Source organism: Pseudopipra pipra, chromosome 3 (assembly GCF_036250125.1).
Source record: "Pseudopipra pipra isolate bDixPip1 chromosome 3, bDixPip1.hap1, whole genome shotgun sequence".
Taxonomy (NCBI): Eukaryota; Metazoa; Chordata; class Aves; order Passeriformes; family Pipridae; genus Pseudopipra; species Pseudopipra pipra.
The window spans coordinates 69,002,493-69,017,347 of NC_087551.1; the positions used below are offsets into that span (position 1 = coordinate 69,002,493).

Sequence of the window (14,855 nt, forward strand, 5' to 3'; positions counted from 1 at the left end):
CCTCCTCCTCCTCCTCCTCCTCCTCTTCCTCCTCCTCCTCCCGCCCACAGCCTCCCCTCCCCCATGCTGCAAGGAAAGGTTGGTCTAGCTAGGTTTTTTTAATACATTTGGCACCTTTCTGCCTTCCCCTGAATAAACTGGAAATGTTAAAAAATAAACAGTCACGAGAGTCAATGATCTGTGTGGAGAGGTTGGAGAGAATTGTAGGAGGGAAGTGTAGAGGGGGAGGAAAGAGTGACCTCACTTTCTGAACGGCAAAGTTTGAGTGGGAGGGTCTCAACACGAAAGGTAAAAAAGGGAATGATGTGAACATATGAAGGAAGCCAGAGCACTGAACGGAGCGTCAGTCTGTATCCTGACAGGGGGAGATAAGGTGGCTGGGGAGCCAGCGGTGCTTTCCTGGAATACAATCTCTGTTTGACACTCTCTGCTTAAGCACTGCCCATCTGTATGTTATTGTGCTGGAGCCTCTGGGGAAAAAGAGGAGCCACAGGCACGGAGAGTGAACGAGGGAGGCAGCAAAAGCGTTTTTCTTCCCTTCTTTTCCTTTTTTTTTTCTTTTTTTCCCCTTCTTTTCCTTTTTTTTCTTTTTTTTTTCCCCCGCTTTTAAATCGGGATCTGGTTAGACTGCCTTGAAGTGCCACATCTGGAAACTGAATGCTGAAAGAAAGTTAAAATAACTGAGGCATCACTAAGCCAAGGGGGGCTGATTGCAGAAGAGGGTAAACAATTACTGAGACGCTAGAAGACCACTGCTGGATGTAAGGGGAGGAAATGGCTTTGATCTCCGTCTGGCCCCTCGTTTCTCCTATATTATTCTTTTTGAGATGCTTGTCCTCCAGCACAGCCTCGAGTGAGGGAAGCATTTTTCAGTTTGACATTGAAGGTAGCTCAGCGGTCAGCACGCAAGAAGCCACTGTTATCAGAGGGCAGCAGCAGGCAGTAGCTACTGGAAGTTGGGTGACTTTTGCTGAGGTACAGTAACTCCCTTCTCTCTCTAGTGTCTGCACTTTTATGCTTTCATCTGTCTGTATCAAAGCTCCCATCTGGTTAACGTTAGCTTAATCATTCGAGCCTTAAAGCGATACAGGAGGGGTTGGGGGGGGGGGCGGGTATAGGGAGGGGGGGTGTCTGAGATGTTGCATTTCAAGACTGGAGAAATACAGTCAGACTTCAAAATGTACACATGCCCTGCCTGCTGTGAGCAGATAGCTGCTGTACTTTGCAGTGAAGCTTGCTTAGCTTGTCTCTGACTTTCCTGCCAACATAACTAAATAGGCCTGTCCAAACAGTTATTTTACAAGAGTTAATTGTCACAAGACTTTTCTGCTTGCCTTGTTGTAAGTCCTGCAATTGTAAGTCACTTCAATTTCCTGAAAGAGTCTGTCTTTTGATGGTAAACTCTGTACTGTAGAAGCGTGGGCTTTTGCCTCTGAATGCCATTCGCCTTCAAAATCTGAAGTTTGTTTTTGCGGTGAAAGCAGTAGATGATAAATCAAATGCAACTAGGAAACTGCCTGAAGAGAACACACCTGCAGAGATTTCCAGAAAGTGTGAGGTTGGGATTAGTGACAAATGAAATTAGAGAGATCTGAGAAGCAATTTGATGATGGAAAATTTTCCTGCAACCCTTGTGTTTTGACATTGATTGATACTGCTCATTCTAGCAAGGCTGCATCGGGAATGAACTACTCAAAAATACAGCATCAGGAAACAATAATTACTCCAGCATGCCCTGAGGGGGGAGGGAGGGTGGAATGGGGGACACGACACAGTAATATGTCACGCGTGGAAGATTCAAAGTAGGAGGCCAATTGAGTTCCATAAGGTCATGGGAAGGGAAAGAGTAGTTCTTCTAGCATAACATCCAAAAATGAGGTGAGATTAGCACAGCTGTGTCACTGAGACAATATCAAGATCTCAATCTCCGATATCATGTGGCTAATTTTCCATCTCCACGCCACTTGCCAGAATTCACAGCCATGGAAATAAGTTCCTAAGCCCTTCAGATAGCCAGGATTGCTGCAGGGCTGGGCAGAACTCATTTCCCTGCTCCAAGCAGCTGGACATGCTCAGGAAATGCCTGCCTACCCTGCCAGCAACTCCACACAAAGCATGACCTGTGTGAGAAAAGTGGAGGTTAAACCCTGCTTTGCTCAGCACAAGGAGCCAACCCAGTTCCTGGACATGCTCCACGACGTGAGATGTTCAGATCTTCCCTCTGGCCTAAGATCAGCCCTGGGAAGCTGCATTGCCACCTGTTGCTTACAACATAGAAAGTCCCAATCAGCCTGATTCAAGAGCTGGATGGGCTTTATAGCTGCTTTTTGCAGGATAAGGGGCATAAGTGGTTGTTAGTCTTTCTTGATATGATTGTGTAGTATGGTTTTACCAAAGACACTATTCACATTGCTTCACTCAAATATATTGGACTTTACCTTGGGAAAGTGCAATGAGATATACTGGACACTCCAGGGGAATGACACTTTAGTCTCCTTCAAACATTTCAATCCTCCCCAAAGTTTTGTTTGTTCAGTCCAGCCTAATAGACTCGATAACTGGTGTTTGCCCTGGCAGTTTACTTCAGCCCCTGCAATGGCAGCATTTAGACTCTGGATCCCATGTTACAACTGGATGACTGTGCCTGACACAGTCATGTCAAGGCTCTTGCCTGCAGGATGCTGTGTTTTCATGAGAAAGGAGCAAGGATTTCAGGACCCTTTGGTAGCTGAAGATTTCAGGACCCACCCCCATGGCAATCTCCAAGGCTGCCCAGTAGTATGCTCTTTTGGAATAGGATTGATAGCTCTGTAACAGTGAGAATGTTCTTATCCATTGATCCATGCATGTGGTTGATAATAGGATCTGGGGAACAGGGTCTAAGCCTGGAGGTTGATGTAGGGGCCAGAGAGTGATGGTCTGGTTGTCTCTCACCCAAGGAAGGAACATTTCTTTTGGTCCTCAGGGAGCTTCTCTCTCCCACAAGTCACCTCCCCTCCCTCAGCCTTGGGAACAGGGTTTTTCCCAGTAGGTTTGAATTAGCCTCTTTCGAAGCCTGAGTTCTTAACCCACAGCTAACAGTGAACCGCAGAGTAAACTCCCTTACACGGCATGGTTTGATTCAGCTCCTTCGTCTAAATATTGACTCAGGCCTACAGCTCTCCTGAGCAGACAGAGGCTGTTAGTCACATCAAATAGTGCCAAATTATACAAAGGGGGCAGTTTCATAAGGCAGAGCTACAATGGATGGGGCTTCATTGTGGTCTGTGGTATAATTCAGCTGCAACATGAAACACATCAGTGGCAGTTTCTAAGCTGAAATCCCACTAAGAGTTTGATCTTAGGAACCTATAGAAGAACAGGAGATTACAATTATTGTAAATACATAATAGTGAATATTTCTCAGCTTTCCACTCCTCTTCCTTTCCCATGTTTGGCAACCCTAAACTGAGAGGAACTGGGAGAAGTGGTTTAAAAAATCAGAATTAATATTGATGTGGAACCTTTCCTTTTTTTTTTTTCTTTTTTTCTTGGATTTGAATGAAAACCTCTTAAAAGCAGAGAGAAGAGAACTAACTACATTTTCAAGGCTATGTTGTTATGCTGTACCTGTGCATAGAGTGGACCATAGGTTTGAGCTGGACTTCAGGCAACATCTACTACCTTGGTGCCTTGGTTCTTAATAATTATGCAATCCAGTACACCTAACCAAATCAGGCACATAAACTGTTCCTAGATGTTTCAATCAGAATCATGGACTGTCTTCAAGTATAAACCCAAAATTCCCATACAGTAGTGGAGATACTAGGTTTTTTAAGCCTCTAATTCCTAGTGGTCTTCCCAGGAGACCCTCAAAGGAGCCTTTTCTTCCGTAAGGACTTTGTTGGATGCTTGCTTCAGGACAGCTTTATTAATCAGCTAAAATTCCAGGGCATAAAGTGTAGATGTTTAAATTAACTGGACTAGATTCTACATAATAAAATGTTGTGTAACCTACCTAAGGAGCACTGTTAGTGACCACCATGAAATACCTAACTCTCTGCCTCTTGTTTCAATGAAAATGCTTAAAAATTGACGAAAATTATTCAGAAAAGTATCATGAGAAGGATTACAGTGTTAGGAATTGGAAGATATCTGAGAGACTCTGCAATCCAATTTGCCTAGCTCAGAGGGAGGTTAAGAAAAAAAATTGAACTTATTGTGTAAGAACATACATAGGCAAAAAAAAAATTAATAATAGGCTTAATAGTCTAACAAATGAAGGTCTCAGCATATGCAACTACTGGAAACTGAAGGTGACCAGGTTGAGACTACAAGTTAGTTACAAATTTTAATTTCAAAAGTAATTTAGCACTGGAGATGTTATTAATTTGTGTTGGTTTGTCTATCAAGGGGCAGATAATATGAAAAGCAGTCTCAAGTACTCAGTTGCTTGTGTGGTATTTAGGAAAACTAAGTTCCTTGGCTAACAAAGACAATAAGAAGAGGCTGGGAACATGTTACAGTGGCAAATTCTTATGTCTGTGGGGAGACAGTGAGAAAAAGAGTGGGTACGGAGTACCAAATCCAGTTCATCATTGCAACACAAAAGCAGTTGTTGGCATGAAGTCAAAGATTAATTTTTCCAAATAAGGATAGATTAAAATATTTTACAAGGAAGATTCATCAGAGATGGAAGCATAGCATTTAAAACTGCACATATCAAATGAAAGCAAACAAGCAAGTGGCAAACATCAGAGATGTTTGTTTCAGCATTCACTCACTAGATTGGACACAGTAGAAGGAAAGGGGATGGTAAGACACTTCCCGTTTTGGTAAGGCGCAGGGGTAAAACTGAAAGCCAGAAGTAACTTGTGAGAACAGTTATATCCCACTATCAAAAACATGCCTCTAAAGTAAGAGGCAGATCCTACATTACTATTTGGGTCTGAAGCCTGCCACTGTCAATATTTGCATTTATAAATTCCATTGACATAATTAGTTTTACGCTATAGGGGTAGATTTTGTTCCCCAGTAGGAAGACTGTTCCTTACAGAGTCTAAGGTGAGAATAAACAACAGTACCAGACTTCAAATTACTGGAGAGTATGGCAAATGATTCCCTGTGATTCACATTGTGCAGTTACTTTTTTTAATGTAAAATGAATGTAAGGTGGCATCCAGTAAAATACTCATTTCATTCTGATGTAAATGACTACTACAGTTCAGAGACCAGTATAGGAGATGAGCGTGGGAAGGATTAGGGAAAGGGAACACAGACATTCTGTGGAGACACTTGCCAAGTTGAAAAAAGATAATCTCAAATGTCCTCTGTGGAAAGAAGGGAAGCAAATAGTGGGAAAGGAAGCAAACCAAAGCAGGAAGAAGAAAAAAGAAGAGAAAAAAATTAGAGCAAGAATGAGATAATCAAGAGACTTAAGAGTAAAGAAAAAAATTAAGTAGTTGGGATAGGGCAGGAAGCCAATTCCCAGAGTGAAGGAAGGCATGATATTGTTGGATGGATGGAAGAGGAAAACTGTTTCCAGCATCAGTGGTTTTGGTTCAGGGGAAAGGCAGAGAGGCAAAAGTCCTTTAAAGAAAACAATTTTCACAGTCAACTCAAAATTAGCCATTTACTATAAAAGAAAGTAAGAAGCAGAAGTTATCTAATGGAGCTTGCACATTAAAATGACATGTTTGACAATCATTTTTTCCCATTTGACTTCTACCAGTAGCTGCTGATCAAAAGCAAGAAACAGTATTTGAGGTGCCTTCTTTCTGGTTCTCTAAATGATAAGCATTAATCAGCAGGGGGCAAGTGACGAACTTGCCTCTCTAAAATGGTTCACTTAAATATCTGAAAAGAGAGCAGTCACAGCCACTTGTTAACAAAGACTCTAAGACTCAAACTATCATCAAATCATCTTTACCCCTTTCCCCCATAAAGGTTGGAACAGAAAATCTTGCAAACTGTTGAGAGAAACCACAATTTGATCCTTTCTTGTGGCATTAGTCTGTTCAAAAGAAACTAGTACTACAAAAAGTAGCAGAAGACCTAATCCTGAGGTGTGAGCCAAAAAGGTTTTTAGCTTGACAGAAACCTTTATATTCTTTTAAGCTAGTGGGAACTCCATCTACTTTAAAAATGCAGATCTTTACAGACCCTCGAGGTTATGTTAGGTTAACTCTCTCTCATAATGGGCAATTTGGATTTCTAGCTGCTGTTTTTTTCTGGTATAACAAGGTTATGTTCCGAGAAACATCTATTAGTGGGGAGGAAGTTTTACTGCAGATGTTTGTGATTCCAGCTTAAGTTTCTCATCAAAGCTTTAATGAAAATCAGCTGCTTGGAGTAGTGCCGCCAGGCCCCAAACCTTTTAAATCATAGAAAACTAAAGCAAATGGAAGCACAGGACAGAGTGGATGGATAGTGGGAAATGTTCTCCATTTCAAGAAGACGTATAAAGCACCAGAAAATACAATTTAAACTCCGCAGCAGTGAGTTCCCACAAAATTTTGGTCAAGTACCAGCAAAGTGCCCCAAAGCTTATTCAGGGCTGTGAAAACCAATAAAAGGCATTTCATGCCCACTCTTATTCATAACATGGGAAGCAAGGAAGGAATTAAAAGTCCGGTTTTTCCAGGACGCCCAGGAAGAAATAAAAGAATTGCTTTCTGAAGAGAACTTGGCCTGATTTAAACTGATAACAATTGGAGCTTCTAGTGTTCAAGAGCTGTATAAAAGAGGTCTAGTTTCTGAGTAATGTATAACCAGCCACTGATAATTTACAACTTGCTTCTGGACTTAGATTTCAAACACCAAAATATAGACACCCTTGGGGTTTGTATTTTAATTGGTCCTCTTGAATGTTTGGATCTGATCCCAGTCCATTTTCACACACCACCATGAGCTGGGGTTATTTGGGTTATGCATCCTAATGCAAGATTCAACAATTGTTGAATAGCATTATATATAAAGGTGTTAGAGCTCCACAGTTTTTGAAATCTAATTATTTATCGTAAAATTAATTCCAAAGATTTTCCTATCTGTCAGGATACTTACAGTGTGCACTTGACAATGCGCTCAGAGATTGACTAAAATGTAGTAAATATGATCTGGCTTTGTCGTTCCTGTTTAGCTGCATTGTGCAATTCTTTATGTAGTTATTTCCTTGAAATAAACACTTCATAAATACTAGAACTCCTTTTTTTTTCTTTTATGACAAACTAGCAAGAAACAGTGCTAAACCCCCAGCATTCAAAAGCCAAAGAATGAGAGAGGGCTGTGAAAAATATTTCAGAAGTTATTATTCCAACTTTAGAAGACCGTAAGAGCAACTAAAGTTTTCTTGTTTAAGTCATGACGTATGGGAGCCAGGGAGCCTGAGAAGAACTGGCACACTTGAATGTTAATTTGAAATATAATTTAATAATTACTGAATAAAAAGTATCTACCTGGATAAACAACTTCAAATATGTTTTGTAAAAATAGCCTTTTTAGCTAAAACTGTAAGGCTGAGAATCATTATTTGACTCTGTCCAACAAAATGAATAAAAGTTAACTCATTCAGCCTTTCACTACTGCTGTCAGGTGGAAAAGTAGATACACAGAACTAGCACCTAAACCAGATAATTTCTGAGCTGTGTAGTATCCTACCATGCATCCTTTCACTGTTTTATGAAAGGCCTTCTAAGTGGCAAGAGATTAGCAGACTTTTCTGCCAAGGCTAATTCAAAGACAGTATGTCCTACTCCCACTGCCAGTCTCCCACTGTGGTTTTCCACCTCTGAGCCTTGATGATAGTCCATAGAGAGCCACAGAGAGCCTGTCATTCATGACTCCCTTATGCTGTTCTCCTCATTCCTGACTGCAGGGACCCTTCCTCAAAAGCACTTTGCAGAAGCAAGCATTTGTCCAAATCCAGTATCCAAAAAGGAAAATAATAATAAAAGAGCTGACAGAGCAAAACATGCCCCAGCCCTCTCTATCCTGGCTATTAAAATCTTTCCTACCCCAGAAAGGTTAACACAGCCTGGCCCACTGAGGACTGGCAAGGACTCCAGAGCACCAGTACCTGGCACAGATCCATTCAGAGGGAAGTGGACAGGTGTTGAAGGCCTAGACGTGGTTTAAGGTCAGAGGGAATTTGCATGCTCTACTCAGCTTTTTGCAAGTTTGTGGTTTCCTGGGGCTCTCTTCCAGTTAATGGCAAGGATTGTCTGCAGAAACTCAATAGGGTCTCTGATGCACCAGTTAGTTATGTTTAAATCAGCTGGAAACAGGGGCTTGGGTGATGGAATTCTGTGAGGTATGAGAAAACAAATTGTTGGGTTTTTCTCTTGATGCATCTATGATTCCCCCTATTTGAGCCAACAAGAAACTAATTTCTTCATTATCAGACTATACCTATCATGAAACAAACCAGAGACTTTGAGAGATCAAGGCAGGTTACCCCTTCTCCCGAACCCTGACTTTTCCTCTCTCCTTTCAGAGCACAGCCTCTGCCCAGCTTCATTCTGAATGTAAGTTATGTAGCAGTCTCACTCCCTTCCCACGCACTTGTGGAGTGCTGGAACAGTCAAGGGGGAAGCCCCATTCCTGAGAACAGCACCTTCCCATCAGCCATCCCCAGTGGCTGCCTGTCTTGTTCATAGTTGGTCCGCTGTTGGGAGGCAGACATGGGTGAAATCTCTTTCTCTTCATCTTTTAAGATTTTCATGGTGACTTGTGTTTCATTCTAACAGGCTTTTAAATTGATGCTATGGCTATTGGTCAAGCAGATCGCTGTTTTTCTCTACTGTGATTCCAGCATTTCAGAGAACTGCAAAATCAAACCAGGAAATACTAGAATTCAGGAGGGGGGAAAATTGCTGCAAAGGGGAAATCAAAGGAAGCTTCGGATTTACCCTCAGTTTTAACAATGTCTCACGAGCACAGTCATATCCACTTTAAAGTCTACTTTTCTTCCTCGTCCTTGAAAAATTTTGTCGCTCTCTGAAAATCTGTCAGGGAGTGCTGGAGTTTATCAACTGATTATGTTTCACTTATCTGAGGGACTCAAGAAGAAAGTATGACTCAGAATGTACATTTTATTTGAGTGTTTTTTGGGGACTGGGTGGAGAGTGGTTAATAAGGAAACAATGCAGATTTATCCCTTTTCCTGTAAATTGAATAAAGTTGGCATTTTGCTTGGAAGATGAAAATCAACTAGCTACCCTTTCAACTGCAGATTTTCTATTTCCAACAGTGAGCGTCTTGAAAAGTAAGTTTTTCACTCGGTGCCTGTACTAATAAGTAAATTAGTGCAGAGGCTGGTATTAATCTCTTAGCCAGTTTCCAGACAGCTAAAACATTTTAGCCCTCCCCCTTTTAGGAGATGAATGCCTTTTAAGCAGAGGCTTTGTCTTTCCCACTGTATATGGAAAAAATGACTATGCAGTTCTATGGAGAATGCCTAGCTGAGATATGTTTATGTTGGATCCAACCCCATCTCTGTCGCTGAATGGCAGTTTGTTTTCCACTTGAACTGGGGAAGGGATAACAGTCTGGAAACTTTTTCAGCACAGGAAATTTTTTAAAAATTTAATACAATTACTTAGTCAAGGTAATAGATAATGTTGTTTTTCAGCATAAAGCCATCTGGCTTTCAGCTGTTTCTTGTTTTTGTGGGAGTCACCATCAGTCTTGTCACTACTGTAGTGGAGGCACACACAGGACTGTTCAAGGAGCCAGAAAATACAGGGCTCGGAAAGAGGTTCCTTTTCATTTTTTGCTGTTGCTCATGCTCTGCTTTGCTTATTGGTTTGGGGATTACCCACATGCAATTAGCCATATTCTCTCTCTCTCTGACTACTATCTCTATCTAATACGCTATAGGGAGAAATAAAGGTAATAATTTTTCTCTGTCTTCCTACCAGTCAGGTTTTATCTAGAATTGTAGCAACTACTTTCAGTCTTGCTAGTTTTAGTTTTAGCAGTCCCTGAGCTTTGTGTCTAAAACTCTGGGAAGATGGTTTCCTCAGCATCGTAATCTGTCCTTTATTATCATAAAAAATAAAGTTCTGTTTTGGAAGCTTAGGAGTTGATAACTCCTCAGGTAATACATAAATAATCCCAATTGTCATGAATAAGTCAGCAAGTGAAGTTTTCAAGTTAGACTGTTATTAAGTTAGGATCTTGTCTTGTGTCCCTTAAGACAACCATAACTTTTTCTGTAAATTCTGAGGCAAGCTCAACCCCTCTTTATATATAAATGATGGAGAACTTATAGTGTTTATTTGTTGCTTAACACAACAACAGCTGGAAAACCAGACTAAATTCAGTCATCAGATATATTGTTTAACAGCTGCAGACTGGCCAGGCATGGTGTGCATGGCTCCAGATCAGCCATAGCCCTGTGCTCTGAGGTGGGAGCATCACTGGGGGATGCAGGCATAAAGGAACAATATTGAGATTCATGCACAGAACATTCATTTACTGAAAAAGATTACAGATCCACAAACACTGTCACTGCTTTTTTATTACTTTTTAATGTTTGAAGATTCATATTGCTGAGCTTCAAAAAACACACTGCTGCAGCTTTAATAAGCATTTCATATCACTTACCTAGAATACCCCATTATTATATTAATTTTCCCAGATCTATGGCAAATGCTCACTGAGGCTTTTTCATGGAACCTATCTCATTGTAGAATTTAATTTAAAAAATAAGAATATGCAAAAATATTACGGGGTTCCACTGAATGACTATTTAGTCAGGAAAGAATTTGATTTTACATTTGCAAGTTAAATAACAAAACAGAAAGCTTGTTAGTGTGTAATTCACATAATTGCTTTAGTTTGCGGTCTCATTAAATGCAATTAGAACTGAGCTACTTGTCAAGATAAGTGGATAAAAAAAGATTACCAGCATTGTGCCTAAAACTGTTCACCAACTTCTGGTTAATTCCTAATTTACAACATCAGTGGAACAGTGAAAGTAATAAATATTTCACAGTTAACAACACTAGAAATTTAAAAGAACAATATAGGGATTTAACGTACTACACCAGGGTGCTTATTATAAAACTATCATGGACATTGATTTGGAGAACTAAGCTAAAAAATGTGTTCCTCCCAGGAATGTTTACAGTTTTAAAAATACAATTGAAATTGCAAATTGCTAACTTGCATAAGGTTTCTGGCCTTGAAACAGTAAATATTATAAAGTGGCTTTTTGCATACAGACAGTACTCTAACAAAGCGTCCTATTACATTAATTATTAACTGGTAATTAACTGTCTAGCTATGATGTCACACACTGAATGAATTTCTTCAGTAATAACAATTAAAATGTGACCTTTCTAGTTCAGAAGAATTTGATACTGTAGACTAGAGGTAATGAAGGCTTATAGAAATTATAAATAGAGCTTGGAGGCCTGGGGGAAGCTGGTGAGCAAGCTTCTTTGTATTTAATTCTCTAGTTTGTGAGGCTTCAAACCTGATAAACTTAGCAAAAATCAGCAGAGAAGAAATAAAATTGCAGAGCAGACATCCACTTCTGCTTGTATGTTGTGGAGTTTGCTTGTATGGTGAAGAGCAGGATTGCTGTCTGTCTCTCTACAATTACTTTGATGGTAGAGCATGTCTGGTGAATAGGTCAGTTAAGGACTTCTGAGGGCCTCATACTTAGAGGAAGACAAAGATTCCTCTGAAATGTCACTTTACAGGGACTTATAGGTTCAAGTACAAAGGCAATCTTGAATATGCTATTACTCAAGGTTTGGAAATTTAAAATGCATTTATTTCTTGAAGTGGCAACAGAGTGAAGTATGACAGCTCTGCAAAAAGGCATCATCAGGGCATTTTATTTTAAAAATTATTTATATTTTAACTCAATGGTGGAAGAACTCACAGAAGTCTCCTAGGAAGCCAAGACCTGATCTAGGAAGATGCATATAGTTAATTATGAGAAATGAACAGGACAGGTTAAAGGGGAAGCTACCAGCAGAACTAATGTTATTTGTACCTTGAGTAAGAGCTCACACACTTCATTTGTTTTTCCAAGAAGACAAAAATGCTTTAATCATTGTATCTAATGAAAACAAATGGCATGAAAGATACTTTAACAAAAACAACTTCTGTATCAAAAAAAAATTTCCATATTCATGTTTCCTTCCTCTTATGAAAAAAACAGATTTTCCTTAAATATCTTAAAAGCTCTCTTACAAAGTTAGTTTCAACTTTTCATGGGAAATCTTATCACTGAAATGTAACACTTTCTCGCTACACTCTTTGACTAATCCTTTTCATATAGCTGGTATGCTTCTGCATTAAATCATTGCAGGTCTCTCATAAAAGTTACCCTCAAATACAAGAGTGAGGTCTAACACTTAGAAAGGATGGAGAGAAAAAATGGGAAAGGCAACACAATGCCAAGCAGTGCTGTGTATGTATCAAAATGTCCTCAAAACATAGCTGACTAACTGGAAACCAAAAAATTTCTTTCAGCACTGTATAAGGAAGCATGGAAGTTTTGGGACCGGCAACAGCCTTATATTCCTTGCAGGCGTTTGAAACAAGCAAAACATGACTACCACAAATGGCTGCCCATGTGAGGATATTCATTATTCCTAGTGGTTCTGACTAGTTCTCTTAAAAGACATGACATTGTCAAGTTGTGTTTCTGCTGGGTACATCTGGGACACTGTAATCTAGGATTCTGTTGTATACACTACTGTGGATTACATTGGATACATCTGGATACAGACCCAGATAATCAGCTCTAGGTGGCCCTGCTTAAGCAGAGTGGTTGGACCAGTTTACCTCCAGAGGTCCCTCCCAACCTCAACTGTTTTGTGATTCTGAGTGGCTGTGGTCATTATTCCATTTTACAGATCAAGAAACAGAGTGAAAGAGTAATGTTCATCATCACACAAGACATGAGCAGAAGAATATATTTTCTTGAGTGCCAATATCCTTATGAACACAATTAGGGACAGAGAAGTTCGTGCATGGAAATAAGGTGATGAGTTTCTTAGCTGGTCAGTGAGAAGGAATATTTTCCTTATGTTAATTTCAAACAATATAATGAAACTATTGCTGTGGAGTTGTTTGAACATTAGAAGTAAAGGGTATGTAATAAAGTGAGTAAGTGACTAGAATCAGGTGCAGGGAAAGTCGAAGTGGAGGAGTGGGAGAACAAATGGAAAGCAGAACAGGGAGTACACAAGCATGAATAGAGAAAAAGGCAACAAAAGAACGGCTGTGGGAGCCAGTGAGGGCAGGTGGAGATCCATAACCCATAAGTGTAACATTCAGATGCTCCATTAATAGATACAGCCCAAGAGAAGTACAGAGGCCTCCCTGAAGAAGGGCCAATGAACAATCATCTCATCCAGTTGGCATTTGCTGTAAGACTGTTTAAATAACATTCAAGTCTCGTTGCCAACAAAAGAGACATATAATATAGACAACACAAAATGGTAACCTATAAATAAAAGCTAGAGTGTGCTATAAATACAAACTGAGGAGCCATGGATTTAATTAATGTCTCACTATATATAAATGGGCCTATTGGAATATACTGTCTGTAGCAAACCTCTCATTGCTACAAGTACTCACTATGCTTTTGAGGAAATTGTAACTGTACAAATCTCTATCCATATGAGTATTCTATCTCCTTTGGCAAATTCAAATCCATCCAAATTTGGGGGACACAAGATCTAGAAGAAATTAATAAACAAATTATTTGCAACTATACAGTTATAATTGTAAAAAAGTGGCAGGAATATGAATGACAGACAACATCAGAACTGTCATCAAGTACTTGTATATAAAGAGGCCAAGGACACCTTCTAGAAATATTTTCTATCTTGTGCCTCAAAAAAATCAGAACAAAACAAAGCAGAGAGAATTTAATTAGACAAATTCTACCCCAAGTCAAACACTTCACATAGGATACATCAGATCATATAATTCTATAATGTTAAGGGTTGGAAGGGACCTAAAATATCATCTAGTCCCAGCCTTCCCTGCCATGGGCAAAATCACCTCCTACTAGACCAGGTTGCCTTTCTCAGATCCTTTCTCCACATGGCCTACCATAGTCAGATCAAATCTAATTGTTGGAGTAGTAATTAGAATCAAAGTGTTTCAACACAGCCATTTGTTATCTTAACAATTTCAGCTGTTGAGAGACAGATACCACCCTCTGAAGCTTCTTCCTTAGCAGCTATTATGTGAAAAAATGCAGAGCTTTGCTTTGCATTTATTGATTACACATTGCTGGCGATTTTGTACAGTGTAGTGTTCATGTATCAAACAGGTGAGGATAAAAGCTGTGAAGAACAGAAGCAATGACAAATAATATTCAAAGCAGCAAATAATATTACAAGCACTGTTTTAATGCAGTTATCTCTGATGGGCCTAACTTTTTGGAAAACAGGAATCAGGAACCATACAGAAGCATTGGCATCATCTGGTACTGGGTTCAGTGTTTTGGTATCTCCTAGTTATGAAGTGTGGTGAATCAGCCTTCCATGGTTAGGTAAGCCAAATAAGAAAGACAGATTACCTGCTGACTCACACTGCTCAGATATCATACATGTACCTGTAAAATATATACTATCTCCTGGGCACAGATAAAAACAGCATAGTTCCAATGCATTCCTAAACTTACTTAACAGTGTTTCTCAGCTGTCAATATTTGGTCCCAAAGTGTTTTCAGCAAGAACTGGAGAGCTACCACCAGTGAGCTCCTCACCCACAAAAGTGGAAAAGTCTAAGTGTGAGGTGCACTGAAGCATCACAAACTGCCTAGATGAGTGAAACATTGGCTAGATAAGATGTGAGATGGGCATAAAAGCTTTTGGCAGTTCATGCCCCACCATATATAG

At 39.8% G+C, this 14,855-nt stretch overlaps 1 protein-coding gene across 2 annotated transcripts in view; it reads left to right on the forward strand.

The window, feature by feature from the left end:
* Positions 1-323: 323 nt before the first annotated feature.
* LAMA4 (laminin subunit alpha 4) overlaps positions 324-14,855 on the forward strand; it is a 104,101-nt gene continuing 89,569 nt past the window's right edge. The window contains exon 1 of one of the 2 annotated variants that reach the window (XM_064649733.1): positions 324-975. In XM_064649733.1, the coding sequence (XP_064505803.1) occupies positions 775-975 (201 nt within the window). In that variant the 5' untranslated portion in view covers positions 324-774. The remainder of the gene's footprint in view (positions 976-14,855) is intronic. The other variant, XM_064649734.1, reaches the window with a different exon arrangement.